This window comes from Osmerus mordax, chromosome 22, assembly GCF_038355195.1.
Source record: "Osmerus mordax isolate fOsmMor3 chromosome 22, fOsmMor3.pri, whole genome shotgun sequence".
NCBI lineage: Eukaryota > Metazoa > Chordata > Actinopteri > Osmeriformes > Osmeridae > Osmerus > Osmerus mordax.
Genome location: NC_090071.1, coordinates 1968047 through 1986152, shown reverse-complemented (window position 1 = coordinate 1986152; position 18106 = coordinate 1968047). Strand labels below are relative to the sequence as shown.

The following is an 18106-nucleotide window of genomic DNA, read 5'->3' as shown; positions in this document are numbered from 1 at the left end:
CCCCCTGCAACCTGCCCCCCTATAACCTGCCCCCCTACAACCTGCCCCCCTATAACCTGCCCCCCTATAACCTGCCCCCCTACAACCTGCCCCCCTACAACCTGCCCCCTGCAACCTGCCCCCTGCAACCTGCCCCCCTATAACCTGCCCCCCTACAACCTGCCCCCTGCAACCTGCCCCCTGCAACCTGCCCCCCTATAACCTGCCCCCCTATAACCTGCCCCCCTATAACCTGCCCCCCTACAACCTGCCCCCTGCAACCTGCCCCCCTATAACCTGCCCCCCTACAACCTGCCCCCCTATAACCTGCCCCCCTATAACCTGCCCCCCTACAACCTGCCCCCTGCAACCTGCCCCCCTATAACCTGCCCCCCTGCAACCTGCCCCCCTATAACCTGCCCCCCTACAACCTGCCCCCCTATAACCTGCCCCCCTATAACCTGCCCCCCTACAACCTGCCCCCTGCAACCTGCCCCCCTGCAACCTGCCCCCTGCAACCTGCCCCCTGCAACCTGCCCCCTGCAACCTGCCCCCCTATAACCTGCCCCCCTGCAACCTGCCCCCTGCAACCTGCCCCCTGCAACCTGCCCCCCTATAACCTGCCCCCCTATAACCTGCCCCCTACAACCTTCCCCCCCTATAACCTGCCCCCCCTATAACCTGCCCCCCTACAACCTGCCCCCTGCAACCTGCCCCCTATAACCTGCCCCCCTGCAACCTGCCCCCCTATAACCTGCCCCCTACAACCTGCCCCCCTATAACCTGCCCCCCTATAACCTGCCCCCTATAACCTGCCCCCCTATAACATGCCCCCTACAACCTGACCCCCTGCAACCTGCCCCCTACAACCTGCCCCCTACAACCTGCCCCCCTGCAACATGCCCCCTACAACCTGGCCCCCCTACAACCTGCCCCCCTATAACCTGCCCCCTACAACCTGCCCCCTACAACCTGCCCCCCTACAACCTGCCCCCTACAACCTTCCCCCCCTGCAACCTGCCCCCTTACAACCTGCCCCCTACTACCTGCCCCCCTGCAACCTGCCCCCTACAACCTGCCCCCCTATAACCTGCCCCCCTATAACCTGCCCCCTGCAACCTGCCCCCTTACAACCTGCCCCCCCTACAACCTGCCCCCCTGCAACATGCCCCCTACAACCTGCCCCCCTATAACCTGCCCCCCTATAACCTGCCCCCCTATAACCTGCCCCCTACAACCTTCCCCCCTATAACCTGCCCCCCTATAACCTGCCCCCCCTACAACCTGCCCCCTGCAACCTGCCCCCTATAACCTGCCCCCCTGCAACCTGCCCCCCTACAACCTGACCCCCTGCAACCTGCCCCCTACAACCTGCCCCCCTGCAACATGCCCCCTACAACCTGGCCCCCCTACAACCTGCCCCCCTATAACCTGCCCCCTACAACCTGCCCCCTACAACCTGCCCCCCTACAACCTGCCCCCTACAACCTTCCCCCCCTGCAACCTGCCCCCTTACAACCTGCCCCCTACTACCTGCCCCCCTGCAACCTGCCCCCTACAACCTGCCCCCCTATAACCTGCCCCCCTATAACCTGCCCCCTGCAACCTGCCCCCTTACAACCTGCCCCCCTACAACCTGCCCCCCTGCAACATGCCCCCTACAACCTGCCCCCCTACAACCTGCCCCCCTGCAACCTGCCCCCCTACAACCTGCCCCCTGCAACCTGCCCCCTACAACCTGCCCCCCTGCAACCTGCCCCCCCTACAACCTGCCCCCTGCAACCTGCCCCCTACTACATGCAGCCCTGCAACCAGCCCCCTGTCCCCTTCCTCTCACTCACCTAGTCAGACCTACTCTGGATCGACTGCCTGGACTGATTCATTAGCCTGCTAGCTCATTTCCTGTGTAGCCAACAAAACCATTAATAACAACCAGACTCTTGAACACACACACACATGCAGGCACATGTACTGACACACACACACACACACACACATGCAGGCACATGTACTGACACACACACACACACACACACACACATGCAGGCACATGTACTGACACACACACACAAACACACACACACACACACTTTCTTCTTTGTGTTACACAAGAACACAACTGCAGTCACAGTGTGTGTGTGTGTGTGTGTGTGTGTTGGTTTAAGAGACTGGTGGTTGTTAATGCTCCAATTAAGAGCTCACAGAGGTGCATTAGGGAGACGAACGACCAGGAGGAAGCCTCACGCTGCACAAGCGCTCTGAGATAAGCCTTCGTGTGCTTCAAGACAACAGAGTTTTCTCAAGTCTTTTTTGTCTTTGGAGAGGGCTCGGCTGTTATCGATCTACAGTGTTCCAGAACGTGGAGCCCACTGGGTTTTAAGAAGACGTAAACTTGTGAGCCTCTTGATGTTTGTCTGGTAGCTTCTCACCTCCGAGCTTGGCTCTGTCTGAACTGCTGACATGCTGAGCATGCGGCTCAGGCTGCATGATCACACCTCGGCCCCCTGGATCTGTCCCAAGACATGTCCTTCATACGTCTCCCTCCATCCCTCGTTTGTCTCCCCTCCCTCCATCCCTCTCTCCCTCTCTCCCCTCCCTCCATCCCTCTCTCTCTCTCTCCCCTCCCTCCCTCCATCCCTCGTTTGTCTCCCCTCCCTCCATCCCTCTCTCCCCTCCCTCCATCCCTCTCTCTCTCTCCCCTCCCTCCATCCCTCTCTCCCCTCCCTCCATCCCTCTCTCTCTCTCCCCTCCCTCCATCCCTCTCTCCCCTCCCTCCATCCCTCTCTCTCTCTCTCTCTCTCTCCCCTCCCTCCATCCCTCTCTCCCCTCCCTCCATCCCTCTCTCTCTCTCTCCCCTCCCTCCCTCCATCCCTCGTTTGTCTCCCCTCCCTCCATCCCTCGTTTGTCTCCCCTCCCTCCATCCCTCTCTCTCACCTCCCTCCATCCCTCTCTCTCTCTCCCCTCCCTCCCTCCCTCCATCCATCCCTCTCTCTCTCTCCCCTCCCTCCATCCCTCTCTCTCTCTCCCCTCCCCTCCCCTCCATCCCTCTCTCTCTCTCTCTCTCTCTCTCTCCCATCCCTCCATCTCTCTCTCTCTCTCTCTCTCTCTCTCTCTCTTAGCCTGGCTCTTCCTCCCACTCTCTATGGGTGTGCGTGTGCACACGCGCGTGTGTGTGTGTGTGTGTGTGTACAAACATGCATGTGTACATGCATGGGGGGAGTCAGGTGGCTGAGCGGTTAGGGAATCAGGCTAGTAATCAAAAAGGTTGCCGGTTCGATTCCTGGCTGTGAAAAAAAATTGCAAGGCACTTCACCCTACTTGCCTCGGGGGGAATGTCCCTGTACTTACTGTAAGTCGCTCTGGATAAGTCATAAAAATGACTAAATGTAAATGTACCCTCCACATTCAGAACCTGTCTCACTAGGGGTCGGCTAAGGGAACACGGGCATCCTTCTATCCCTCTATCTCTTCATCCTTCAATCATTCCATCCTTCCAGCCTTCGATTTCTCCCTCTCTTCATCCCTCCATCCTTTGATCCTTCGATCCCTCTGGCAGCCCATCTCTCCATCCATCATCCCTCCACCCTCCTTCACCCCTTCATCTTCACATCCCACCAGTGCCCTCACAGCATGAATCAATGAAACCCACATCAGAGGGAAGGAAGGAGGGATGGAGAGAATGATGGAGGGATAGAAGGAGGAATAGAGGGAAGGAAGGAGGGATGGAGAGATTGATGGAGGGATAGAAGGAGGGATAGAGGGAAGGAAGGAGGGATGGAGAGATTGATGGAGGGATAGAAGGAGGAATAGAGGGAAGGAAGGAGGGATGGAGAGATTGATGGAGGGATAGAAGGAGGAATAGAGGGAAGGAAGGAGGGATGGAGAGATTGATGGAGGGATAGAAGGAGGAATAGAGGGAAGGAAGGAGGGATGGAGAGATTGATGGAGGGATAGAAGGAGGAATAGAGGGAAGGAAGGAGGGATGGAGAGATTGATGGAGGGATAGAAGGAGGGATAGAGGGAAGGAAGGAGGGATGGAGAGATTGATGGAGGGATAGAAGGAGGAATAGAGGGAAGGAAGGAGGGATGGAGAGATTGATGGAGGGATAGAAGGAGGGATAGAGGGAAGGAGAGAATGATGGAGGGATAGAGCAAAGGAAGGAAGGATGGAGAGATAGATGGAGGGATAGAGGGAAGGAAGGAGGGAAGGAGAGAGGTTAATAGATGGACCCTAAGTGAGGATCTGGATTGTTCTAGGTCAACATGCGTACGCTGAAATTGATTTCTGACAGAAAATAAACGACATGATGTTAAAATGAACTGTATTCCCGTACTCGTAGTTCCTTGACACGCATGGCTGCAGGTCCAGATGCTGCTTGTCTACGCCCCCCACACTCCCCGTTGCAAGTCACGTGTTTTTGTTAATGTTGTTGTGCTTATGTGCTGAGGTTTTTGTCTGTTCCCACACTGTACTCCTCTAGGAGCATTGTCTGGGTGTTGCCTTTTTCTCTCCTCCTCTCTCCTCATGTTATGCTGTAACTTTCTAGTCTCGTCCTGTCTACCCCCTTGTCATGTTTGTGTATTAGAAACTGCAAGTGGCAGCTCGGATCTAAGATGGATTCGAGAGACCGCAGATAGAGTGCGGCTAGTTTGGTTTGTTAAACGTTTTAGATCAACACTTGTATTATTGTTTTTGTTGATTTTATGTAAAGCACTTTGAGCTGCAATTCTTGTATGAAAAGTGCTATATAAATAAAGTCTTACTTACTTACTTACTTGTCCTGACACAACCTGCTATGCTGCTCCCCCCTCTGAACAAGAAGTTTCCATGTCCAACGCCCAGAGCACAAATCTTTGTGTCTGCACCCGGCTGAGATTTGAGTCTAAATTATAGATTTAGTTTCTCTAAAGTACAAAGTCAGAGTAATAACTTAATTCCTGATTCAGGCAAGGCTGTGTCTAACCAGCCGCCCTGTTCCTCCACTCTGCAGTCCAGCACGTAGCGTAGACAGGATATGACACGCCCCCCCCTCCTTCCTCTGCAGTCCAGCATGTAGCGTAGACAGGATATGACACGCCCCCCCCTCCTTCCTCTGCAGTCCAGCACGTAGCGTAGACAGGATATGACACGCCCCCCCCTCCTTCCTCTGCAGTCCAGCATGTAGCGTAGACAGGATATGACACGCCCCCCCCTCCTTCCTCTGCAGTCCAGCATGTAGCGTTGACAGGATATGACACGCCCCCCCCTCCTTCCTCTGCAGTCCAGCATGTAGCGTAGACAGGATATGACACGCCCCCCCCTCCTTCCTCTGCAGTCCAGCACGTAGCGTAGACAGGATATGACACGCCCCCCCCTCCTTCCTCTGCAGTCCAGCATGTAGCGTAGACAGGATATGACACGCCCCCCTCCTTCCTCTGCAGTACAGCATCAGCATGTAGCGTAGGCAGGATGTGACACATCTCATACACAGCACAACAAATCAGGCCAGCTACACATGGTTCAAACCATACACTGTTCGGTCAATCCCAAGAGGGTCAAATACTATTTGTCTGTGTGTGTGTGTTACTGCATGTCTTCACGCTTGTTCCCGTGCGTGTGTGTCCGTGTGTGTGTGTGTGACAGGCACTCTGAACGCGCTGCTCCGTGTGAAGGGCATCGCGTCGGTGGACAGTGTGGTGTGGAGCCTGACTGGAGACCAGGGGGCAGACTGGAGACAGGCCAACGTCATCATCAACCCCAGAGGACCCTTCCAGGTAACCACGGAGACAGGCCACTGCACGGCAACCGTGGGGGGGGGGGGGGGGGGGGTTGACTGCTGGATGAGGAGGGGGATGACGACAACAACTTTGTTTCTGACTTATTTCCATGGATCAGGTGTGTGTGTGTGTGTACAGGGCTACAGAGCTGACTCAGAGAGGGCTGAGTAGAGGTCTGTGTTTTTCACCCCAGGTCTTCCTGCCTGTGCTGAGTTGCCTAGGCTGCAGAGTGTGTGTGTGTGTGTGTGCCACTTTTCCCTCACCCTCCAAGGAATGATGTGTGAAAGAGAGGAGTGTGTGTGTGTGTGTGTGTCACAAAACTTCCCACAGTAAAAGCATTAAGCTCAACACTCTCAGCCCAGCAGCATGGAGGTGAGTCATGTGGGTCACACCCAGCCAGGGAGTCACACACGACTCTGACTCTGACTCCAGATGGGTCTGAACTGTAACTACAGTACACAATCTGATGACATCCCTGTGATTCACTCTGAGTTTGACTCAGTGTGAACTGCAGGGTCCAACTAGCTTTCTCCCACACACACACACACACAGACACACACACACACACAGACACACATGCACACACACACAGACACGCACGCGAACGCCTTCTGTTCTTGTTTATAGTTAATCCGAGTAACTGGCTAACCAAACGAGCGCCTGTCTTTCTATTGAAAAGAATGAAGTCTGCCCTACTTAAAGAAACTCAGACTAGTGTGAAATCCCAGGCAGTTCTCTCACCACAAACCCACCAGGGTTCCAGGAGTCCTCGGGGCCAGGAACCTGACGTCCAGGGGAGGAGCCCTCGGGGCCAGGCACCTGACGTCCAGGGGAGGAGCCCTCTGGGCCAGGCACCTGACGTCCAGAGGAGGAGCCCTCTGGGCCAGGCACCTGACGTCCAGGGGAGGAGCCCTCGGGGCCAGGCACCTGACGTCCAGGGGAGGAGCCCTCTGGGCCAGGCACCTGACGTCCAGGGGAGGAGCCCTCGGGGCCAGGCACCTGACGTCCAGGGGAGGAGCCCTCTGGGCCAGGCACCTGACGTCCAGGGGAGGAGCCCTCTGGGCCAGGAACCTGACGTCCAGGGGAGGAGCCCTCTGGGCCAGGCACCTGACGTCCAGGGGAGGAGCCCTCGGGGCCAGGCACCTGACGTCCAGGGGAGGAGCCCTCGGGGCCAGGCACCTGACGTCCAGGGGAGGAGCCCTCTGGGCCAGGCACCTGACGTCCAGGGGAGGAGCCCTCTGGGCCAGGCACCTGACGTCCAGGGGAGGAGCCCTCTGGGCCAGGCACCTGACGTCCAGGGGAGGAGCCCTCGGGGCCAGGCACCTGACGTCCAGGGGAGGAGCCCTCGGGGCCAGGCACCTGACGTCCAGGGGAGGAGCCCTCGGGGCCAGGCACCTGACGTCCAGGGGAGGAGCCCTCGGGGCCAGGCACCTGACGTCCAGGGGTTTCTGAGGAGATGACCCATGAGCGAGCTCCGTGAGGGGCTGTCCATGTGACCACAGAGATGTTTGTCAAAGGGTAGCTAGCAGCCTGGCTCGGTCTGGTCCGATGCTCTTCCATGTTTACTAATAGGAGCAGACCAGGGAGTCACACCATCAATCATGGAAAGACTGATAAATGATTGATGCTGTACACAGCCTCTGTAGCTCTTGGAACAGGTCGTGTCCCTCTCTCTCTGCCGCTCGGACGGGCAGGAAGTTCATGTTGACGGAGGGCCCGCTTGTGAACTCTCTCCCCCCGTTATCTTCCAGCTCCGTATCTCACCCCTCACCTCTACCCCTGTCCCACTGCTCCTAACCCAGTTCTCTCTCTTTTTATTCTCCTCTCTTGTTCTCTCTCTCTATCTCTCTCTCTCTCTCTCTCTCTCTTTACATCTCTCCTTTGCCTCTTTTCCTCCTTCCTTATCCTCCTGCCCCTGTCCTCCTTATCCTCCTGCCCCTTCTCCCCCCCCCCCTCCCCTCCCACACACACACACACACACACACATCGTCACCCATCCCTGCACGTGGAGCAGCCTCACACACAGGTGCTGGTGAGTTGAGAGGTTATGAATGGTGATAATAGAGTTAAGGAGACAGCTACAGAGACACAGTCTCGAGTGCTCGTTAATAAAGCAGCACTTCCTTTCAGATCTCCTTAAATATTCATCCCTTTATCCCTTCACCCTGTCTTTTTGACAAAGGCGCGTGGCGGGGAGCGCCGGGGACACGGGCAGGAGGAGGAGGGGCGCGTGGCGGGGAGCGCCGGGGACACGGGCAGGAGGAGGAGGGGCGCGTGGCATCTCCCGCAGATTACTGTCGTCTTCTCCGGCGCCACTCGCCTACTGGGTTGTCGTGGTTTCCCCCTCCTGCCCCTGTTTGAAATTGTTCTTAAACTGGCTGTGGTCCTCAGATCGCATTCAACTGGGCTCCACCGTACCTCTACTTCTCCTCTCTGTCCCATCCACACCCACTGAGGTGCAAATAGAGACTGAATAATGCAAAGACACAGCCTCAATCCCTGAAACAGCGAGTGGGGAAATGCTGATATGAACGGCTGAGTAATTGCTCACTCCGTCTACGTCTGTCTGTTCACTGTCTGGCGCGTATCAGACTCCCTGCAGATCACTGGAGCTGGATCCAAGGCAGGAAGGAGGGAGAGATTATCCTTCTCTCCATTCCTCCATCCTTCCTTCTCTCCATCTCTCCTTTGCTCCATCCTTCCTTCTCTCCATCTCTCCTTTCCTTCATCCTTCCCTCTCTCCGTTCCTCCATCCGTCCTTCCCTCTCTCGCCCCCCTCTCCTTCTCTTGCCCGTCCTAGTCCTGTTTCCTCTCCGATCGATGTTGACGACGAGCCGGACCCTCCTTCACCCCATCACACTGACGCTGTCGTTTCCCTCCCTGCGCTCTCTCATTTGATTGGCCCTTCTCACTCCCTCCTTCCTCATCGATCCGTGTGTTCCGTGTACAGTAAGTGGACATGGTGTGAGTTAAGGGCTTGTTCCCACAACGGTCAAGTGGAGAGGTTTCAATTATATCCAGTGTTAGCCCAGGCTATGTATTGCACCATCAGCCTGTATTGAATTAGGCTGGGCTTAGACTGAGGGCTGTTAAACCAGCGGGATGTCTTAGAGACTCTGTGTGAGACACTGTCTGTCTCAAGTGAACTGTTACTGACAGCCCAGTAAAAGCCCTCGATTCTTCGATGAGAGGGAGGGAGGGAAAGAAAGATAGTGATTGGGAGAGAGAGATACTGATGGAGAGAGAGGTAGAAAGAGAGAGAGATACTGATGGAGAGAGAGGTAGAAAGAGAAAGAGATACTGATGGAGAAAGAGGTAGAAAGAGAAAGAGATACTGATGGAGAGAGAGATAGAAAGAGAGAGAGAGATACTGATGGAGAGAGAGGTAGAAAGAGAGAGAGATACTGGTGGAGAGAGAGGTAGAAAGAGAGAGAGATACTGATGGAGAGAGAGATAGAAAGAGAGAGGCTGAGAGAAAGACAGAACACTTGGGTCGATAGTCTCCAGTTCTCACATCCTCCGCACTTGAACCCCACAGTAAAAAGATCAAGGATTGCTTCCGATTTTCTGTCTTTTCCACCACTACAAGACGTGTGACTAAAAGCTTTTCCTAACCACGTCGAAGAACAGTGACTCCTTCTGTAGATTTATTTTGTCTAATTTCCAGTCAAGTCGAAAATGTATATTGTTTTCAGCCGAGTAATCGCCTGGGCCTTCTTCAGCACCACCACAGGTCATCCTTGTTCGTGGAACAATTTAACATCAGCATATCTTTACTGCAGTAGAAAATTTTCACCAGCCAGGAACTAAACAGGATAGTGCCTCTGTGTTACACAGATGCTTTCACACATTCCAGACGAACACAATTTTTTTAACAGGTAAACTTGACCGCGTTCAGATGGTAACCATAGCGACGCGTGAAGATGCTGTGCGAGACACCGACAGAGAGAGGTTGAAGCGAAAGATCAGGCCGGATGGGTTGCCAACGTTGTCGCGAAACCCTCTACTGCCGCACCCAAAGGCCATCTGTGTTCCTCCTGGCTCTGCAGGGCCTGGGGGTTTGTTTGAAAACAGGGCAACCCACACTTCTCTCACACCACACACTGCATGTATTTCCCTCTCTCTCTTCCTCCCGCTCTCTCTCTCTCTCTTCCTCTCTCTCTTTCTTCCTCTCTCTCTTTCTCTCTCTTTTCCTCCCGCTCTCTCTCTTCCTCTCTCTCTTCCTCTCTCTCTTCCTCCCGCTCTCTCTCTCTCTCTTCCTCTCTCTCTCTCTTCCTCTCTCTCTTCCTGTCTCTCTTCCTCTCTCCCTCCCGCTCTCTCTCTTCCTCTCACTCTCTCTCTCTCTCTCTCTCTCTATCTCTCTCTCTCTCTCTCTCTCTCTCACACACACTTCAAAGGTGTTTCTCCAGGCAGTTTCCCCTCTGGCATATTTTCTGCAGGTCTGCAGATCAATGCTTACATTAAAGGTTACAAGTCTTGGCAAAACACCATGTTAGCGACCTTCCTCACCACTGCTTTACACCCTGTCATACTGGAGCTGCCCTCATCTCAAATCACTTTCCAGAGAGAGAGTGTGTGTGTCAGGAGGGGGGAGGTGTATGTGAAAAGTGTGTGTGTGTGTCTATGTGCGCATGTGTGTTTGAGGCGGTGAGAGAGTGAAAGTGTGTGTGTTACTCAGAATGTGGGAGGGTTCCTATGTAGAGGGTATTTCTAACCGTACACAGTAGCCGGAGACCTGCTCGTTTTCAAATCAAATAAAAATGTATTTGTATAGACCTTTTTACAAGCAATGTCACAGAGGGCTTCACATACGCCCATAGAACTGCCCCTCAGCCAACCTAAACCCTCAAGGAAGACAAGAAAAAACTCCCGTAAAAACTCACTAGAGGAGAAAAACCTAATCTTCATTCTGGCTGTGAGGTGGACCGAACGGCTCCTCTGTTCTGAACACTGTTCCGGAGATTGCGTGTATGTCAGGCACTTCTCTTGATATCATCCGCTCAACTGATGCTGGCTGTGCCTCTCCTTTTCTCCACTCTCTGTGTGCAGACACTCTCACAGTTATTTTACCCTTGAATAATGGTGGAACACAACAATACCAACGTCATTTGGTGCTTTGTCACGAATATAGATGGTCTATTTTATTCACCAGACCTTGGGACTCTGGTCTCGTTCTTTTGCTTGCCTTTATTGTGGGTCTTCCTTTGTGTTTGTGTGTGTGACTGCGTGTGTGTGTGTGACTGCGTGTGTGTGTGTGACTGTGTGTGCGTTATTGTTCCTAGAAGTCAGACCACCACAGTCCTCTTGTCGCCTTCCTGTTCATTCTCCTCACGGACTACAGGGCGCTCAGAATCAAACAAACCTCCACTAACAAACCAGCACACTTGTGAAGTCTATCCAGGCTCACCTCCCTCCATCCCTCCTTCCCTCTATTCCTCCCTCCATCCCTCTATCCCTCCATTCCTCCGTTGCTGTCAAGCCTCTCTTCTTCCCTTTATTTATTCAAACAAGTCCCTCGTTCGGGGATCAAATTAGTGAGCCGGAGAGGAGCACAAGCTCTGGTGTTTGTCTCTGCCTTTGTGTTTAATTGGAGAGAGAGATGAGGGAGAGCAGGCAGGGAGAGAGAGAGAGAGATAGAGAGAGAGAGGAGGGAATGAGAGTGTGAAGGACAGAAAGAGAGAACAAGAATGAGAGAAAGACAGAGAGAGAGGCAGAGAGAGACAGAGAGATGGACAGCCCTAGTTATCTGAGGTCAAACAGAAACTGCTTTTTACTTAGGAACACCACACCTTGTGCTTCTCTAATTGGGACCCCTTGACCTGTGCCATCCCAATTCTGATATGCAATGAATATGTGATGGGATGAAGGCGCACACACAGGTACACACACACACAGGTACACACACATTCAACAGCTCAGGTGGTTAGATTGTTAGGTTCAGCATAGGAAAGACAACAACATATCCCACTGAATCCACTTAAAGACTGCATGGATTCAGCCAGGAAGTTGTTATCGTAAACTCTGTCTCTCCATTTAATTCATTTCCATTTCAATTAAGAATACATTAGCCTGTTGTCTGAGGCAACAGGAAAGAAGAAAGTGTGCTGCTGTTTCGGCTGGTTTGTTTGTGCGGCGAGTCGCTCCTTGGTAGAATGTGCTCTGTGCTTGATTAGCTCTGTGGGATGGGGCATGGGCTTCTCTTTCCTGGGTAATTAAGCTGTCAATCAAAAGCAAATGGTTTGGGGTAAAAAAAGGGAGAGTGGGACCCAGTTCACACACACACACACACACACACACACACACACACACACACACACACAGGTGGCTATTACATTCTGTGTCAAGCACATCCCCACCCACTACTTTGAAAGAGTTTGTTTTGGTGACTTTTCAGCCAAACGCTTTGCTTAGAACGGCAAGAATCCACACAGTTGGACCCTGCGATGATGCCTGTAACATTTGTTAGTCTCAAGCCATGAAGTTGTTGTTTTTAGTCGTTGCCTGTGAGAGAATTCAGAGTGTTTGAGGGTATATTTCCTGTCTACCTCAGGTGGTGTTTGAGGGTATATTTCCTGTTTACCGCAGGTGGTGTTTGAGGGTATATTTCCTGTTTACCGCAGGTGGTGTTTGAGGGTATATTTCCTGTTTACCTCAGGTGGTGTTTGAGGGTATATTTCCTGTTTACCTCAGGTGGTGTTTGAGGGTATATTTCCTGTTTACCGCAGGTGGTGTTTGAGGGTATATTTCCTGTTTACCTCAGGTGGTGTTTGAGGGTATATTTCCTGTTTACCTCAGGTGGTGTTTGAGGGTATATTTCCTGTCTACCGCAGGTGGTGTTTGAGGGTATTCGGGGATCGGGCTACGAAGGGGACATCGCCATCGATGACGTGTCAGTCAGCAAAGGGAAGTGCAAACTGGAGAACCCTCTGGCTAACACAGGTATGTCCAGTATATATGTGTGTGTGCTTGTGTTTGTGCGTGAGACGCCTCCAGCCAAGCTGCCCCCCTTCCAACACCTCCTGTGGAGGAAGGGCAACATTAAACACTCCGCCCCGCTCTCCTGGCTCGACTCGGACGGTTAATTGGTCCCTTTGACTGGAGACACAGGGACAGAAACTCCATCTCTGTCACACACCGTCCAGCGCTGGTGACCGGAGTGGAAGGCTCTGCTCCAGTGCTAAAAAAAACCTGCTAAAAATGCATTCATGTCATAAATCGGGTGTCAGAGAATAACGTAAACAAGTATTTTAGCACACGAAAGCGCCAATGCCACAATGCTTTTACTGTGCGTCCTTCCTCATGCACAATCTGCTTTTCAAACTCTCTGAAGTCTGTCAGGCGTTTATGCGAGTCACGTTGTTCATTTGTAAATCGCGAACCTTTAAGGCAAATTGCTGTGCGGTGCTAACCTACATTAATAACTCGTAGCCCACAGTGCACAGTCCTGGTAGCTATCACCATCACTCATTCTCGTCAAAACGCAATGCAAAAATTCACCACAGAAAGGAAAAAAAATCCACAACAAACTGCTAAATTATTAACAAGCAGTCTGTGTCTCCCAAACCGGCACGTTGAAGACACCAGAGAGACTGAGGAAGGCAGTGTGGGGGGGTGGGGGAGGGGGGCGTAGCTGGATGGGAGCGAGACTCAGGCCGATGGCGGGGGAGAAGGCGGTGGATGGCTGGATGGGGGATCCTGGGCTAGATGCTGAATAATGGATGAGGGTTGTAAACAGGAAGCAGAACGCTCGGCGCTGCTGGCAGGCTGCTCCGTAGGACACAGGCAGCCGGAACAGATGGGTAATTACTGCCGGGTACGGCAGCGCAGGAGCCGAGGACAGTCACATCTGTCTGGCTGTGCCCAGCCCGGGCCGCACCCAGCCCGGGCCGCACCCAGCCCGGGCCGCACCCAGCCCGGGCCGCACCCAGCCGGGGCGGCACCCAGCCGGGCCGCACCCAGCCGGGGCAGCACCCAGCCCGGGCAGCACCCAGCCCGGGCTGGAGGGGCCAGGGTGTTTTGTTAATCCCTGCTACTCTCATCCTCACCCCTCAGCCACTAATGGATGATGATGAGGGCCTAAGCGGAATGAGGGTACTCCTTCTGGAAGCCCTGCTGGCTGTAATGAGGGTAGACCTACAGCAGGGAGAGATTAGCCTGATGAAGAGGTTGGTCGTGCTCCTGTTACATGACGTGGGAGGTGGTGGATGCCACACTGACAGGTTCAGGTTTAGTTGCATTTAGATGTACAACAGCGTACGTAGCACATGAAAGAAGCTGAATGAATGTATCCCCTGGAGGGTGTGTGTGTGTGTGTGTTTTATGTTTGTGCATGTGTATTTGTGTGTGTGTGTGTGCGTGCATGTGTGTCTGTGTGTGTGTAAATCTGTTTATTCACGTGCCAGCAAGCGTGTGCATCCTGTGGGTGGTCTGTCTTCCCATGAGCCTCTGTGCTTCCTGCTCCTCTCTCAGGATGGGATAGTGAGCATGCCTGGTAGTGTTAACAAGCTGATACATCACCTGTGCACACACACACACTTGCATGCACACATACATACACACACATACTCACTTGCACACACACAAACTCGTATGCACACACACAAACACACACACACACATCCTGAGGTAGGTTAGCTGTTTGGTAGCAGGGGACTGGGAGATCATGTGGCTTCCCTAAAATGAATGATGATTGGCTCTGACATGTTTTGTGAAACTCCACACTCATAAATCACTGGACTGACTGGAACCTGGCTCAGGGGCTGAAATGTGTGTGTGTGTGTGCGTTGCATGTTAGTGTGGTTGTGTGTATGTTAGTGTGTGTGTGTGTGTCTATGTGTCTGTGGGTGTGTGTGTGTGTGTGCATGTGTGCCTGCTTCTACGAAGGTACTGTAGTTGTGTGACTTGTTGCTCAGCATGAACATGCCTCTCTCCCCTGGACTTCTCTCCATCTCCTTCCGCTGTTACTAGTTTGTCCTGCTACTATTCTGATAGTGTGCGTGAGAGAGTCAGAAAGCAAGAGGTAGAGAGAGAGAGAAATGGAGAACGAAAATGAAAGAGAGAAAGTAGTTAGATTGTTTGTGAGAGAGAGAGTGTACTACCCTGTGTGTGTATAGATTGGATGATTTTCCAATGGCCCCCTTCCAATTCCAGATCCACACACCCTGCATGTGCATCTCCTCTCCTCCCCCTCCTCTCCTCCGGACATCACAGGTACACCGCTGGCACTGCTGCTGAAGCTAATTCAGCCTGGACCCTGACTGGGAACAGCATCCAACCGCAATACACTTCCTCCCTCTCCTCCCCCCTGTCTCTCTCTCCACCCTCCACATGCACTCCTTCTCCACCTGCCAGCCAGCCAGCCCCTCCACCTCCTCCACCCCCTCCACCTCCACATCCTCCTCCTCCCCCTCCTCCACATCCTCCTAACATTTACATTTAGTCATTTAGCAGACGCTTTTATCCAGAGCGACTTACAGTAAGTACAGGGACATTCCCCGAGGCAAGTAGGGTGAAGTGCCTTGCCCAAGGACACAATGTCATCTGACACGGCCGGGAATCGAACCAGCGACCTTTTGATTACTAGCCTGATTCTCTAAGCGCTCAGCCACCTGACTCCCTCCTAACAGCATGACAGACTCTTCATCCACAACTCCCACACAGCACAGAGCTCATTCCCAAACTTGCTCTCACCTCCTTCAGAAGACCTTGGGCATGGCCGATGCCTGGCACTTAACTACGGCTCCATACTGGGGCGGAGAATCAAAAGCTTTATTATGAATCTATTGATTTTCTGCCAGCAGTAGAAACCACTGTTATAAATTCATATTGATCTAATATATACAATACCTGCCCTTATTTATGAAACTCATTCCAGAGGCAGCTTGCATGCCTAATGTACTGTTGACTTTGTGAGATGCAAGTGAGTACAGGCATGGTTTGTGTGTGTGTGTGTGTGTGTGTGTGCATTCACGTGCGTGTGCATGTGTGTGTGTGTGTGTGTGTGACAGCACGCATCCTAAAACAATCTGAAACTACCAACAGTTCATAAACCAGCACCTCCAAGCCAGGGTTGTTCAACAGTCAGGTGGCTGAGCGGTGAGGGAGTCGGACTAGTAATCCGAAGGTTGCCAGTTCGATTCCCGGTCATGCCAAATTATGTTGTGTCCTTGGGCAAGGCACTTCACCCTACTTGTCTCAGGGGAATGTCCCTGTACTTACTGTAAGTCGCTCTGGATAAGAGCGTCTGCTAAATGACTAAATGTAAATGTAAACATGAAGGGCTGAAAAATGCTGTTTGGAGACACGCATGTTGTCCAGCCCAGCAGGCCGGCGAGCGCTTTGATGAACAGCCGGGCGCTTTGATGACGACATCAATCGGAGCGCACGCTCACAAGGAGACCTCCAGGTTCCTCTGCCATCCAGAACGCCTCCTCTGTGGAGCTGCCTCGGGAGGGATTCAAAGCTTCTCGCCCAAGTGACCCGAGAGCTTGTCACCATGTCATCTGAGTAGTGTGACGTAGCTCACAGCTGTTCGTCACAACCGGAACCCTCAGTACACTGGTGTGTTACAGTACCGGAGGCTGCAGCTGCTTTCACATCTCAGAGGAGCGGATTGGACAGGCTCATTCGTATTCGGTGCACGTTCTGTATTTTATCCAGCACAAGCTTGCAAACATGGCGTATTTGCATAATTGTGTTGTGTTTGCATTAGAATCGACAGGGCTGTGTACGTGTGTGTGTTGCACTGCAAGACTGCCAAACTGCCATTTTGTGAGCTCGGATTTGTGGGGCGCCATGACTGATCTCGTGTATTTTTTGTTGGTCTTCCACAGTTCTGATTGGTGGAGCCCCAGCGCAGCGCTGTCTCCCATTGGGCAGCGTGTTGCTGCTGGTTCTCTTCTCCCGCCTCCTGCTGCTCTACAGATGATGAGCGTCTCCCTGAAAACTCCCTCAGTCTGCAGAGACACTGCCCCAACTCCACATCTGCTCTCCTCGCCCTTCCCTGGCTTCACCTTCCCTTCCCACACTTCCTCGTTTTCCCCGTCCAGCGCCATTTTGTTTTACTGCGACCCATCCCTCATGTATTCACGTCACTCCAACTGCAAGTATATCTGTGTCTGTTGGGTGTGTATTGCTTGACTTATCTCGCCAGCAGTGCACATTTAACACAGTTAACTGTTTTCCTTCAGTCTTCATAACCAAGCAAGGGTTGACTTGACCTTGGTCATCCCACCACCATCCAGCATGTCACCCCCATCCTACTAACCCCAAACCATCCATCCCTGTACATCCCCCCTTCTCTCACACGCCCTATACTCTTCCTTCACCCCCCCACCCTCATTTCCCCCCCCCCCCTTCACCCCAGGCACACCAAAGTGTCAAACTCTCTACCAAAGAAGACGCAAGAACCAGAGGAAGCGAGGTTTGAGGGAGGATTGAGGAGGGGAAGGGGTGATGGAAAGAACCCCTTTTGTTCGTGGAAAGCCGCTCCATTTGGGCCAGGGAACTGCTGAACGACAGCAGAGATAAAGAAGGATGGAAAGGATGGGGGGAAGATTTCGGGACAGAACAACGAGGCGGGAAAATGAGAAGGAGTTCCTTGTGGCCTCGCCTCTGAATGGGGCGACAGACGTCCTGTGTTGGGCTGGGCAATACATGTACATTTATCTATATATGATATATTACAAAGTTTAAACAAACACTTAGACACACAGTGACATCACAGGAAATGACTAAATGAAATTAAAGAAGCACAAGTTTATACAATCTCTCTTTTTACGGGGGGGGTTTTCCTCTCTGTGTTGTGTGTTGTGTTCAATTTTGTCCTGGGTTGAAAAATTCAAGGATTGATATAGCTCAGCAAAAGAGAACCGTGTTTATATTTATGGTTACTGTAGGTTGAGGTCGTATTTGGTGACTTAACCGCTACAGTGCGTCATGTCTCAACGGAAGACTTGTTGGAAAGGTGGCAATGCTGTTCCATCCTGCCGCTACCCTCCCCCCCCCCACCACCACCAACTCGTGGGAATCGGTTACCCACCTTCCCCACCCTTCACCACCACCCTCAGCTGCCCTGCCTCCTTAGTCGATACACACCCACTGACGCGCTCTTCACGCGCTGCTACAGACAATCCCCTCTCCCTCTGGGGCTTGCTCCAGACAGTTCAGCAGGATGACCTTGAGAGTGAGAGGGCACACTTCCTGTTTACCCTCCCTCAGACAGGAAGGAAGTCGGGACAGGAGACCGGGATGAGACAGCCACGACTACGAGGACAGGAAGTGCCCTGCTGAGGGAGCTGCAGGCTGAGGTGCTGAAGGCTGAGGTGCTGCAGGTTAGGAGCTGCAGGTGGACCAGGACATGGAGGGGTGG

At 53.0% G+C, this 18106-nt stretch overlaps 1 protein-coding gene across 1 annotated transcript in view; it reads left to right on the top strand.

Moving 5' to 3' along the window:
- Positions 1-17857, top strand: part of LOC136966439 (MAM domain-containing glycosylphosphatidylinositol anchor protein 1) — a 41557-nt gene extending 23700 nt beyond the window's left edge. Inside the window, exons 13-15 of the mRNA XM_067260945.1 lie at positions 5603-5733; positions 12567-12675; positions 16569-17857. Coding sequence (XP_067117046.1) covers positions 5603-5733; positions 12567-12675; positions 16569-16663 — 335 coding nt within the window. The 3' untranslated portion in view covers positions 16664-17857. The remainder of the gene's footprint in view (positions 1-5602; positions 5734-12566; positions 12676-16568) is intronic.
- The last annotated feature ends 249 nt before the right edge of the window (positions 17858-18106 follow it).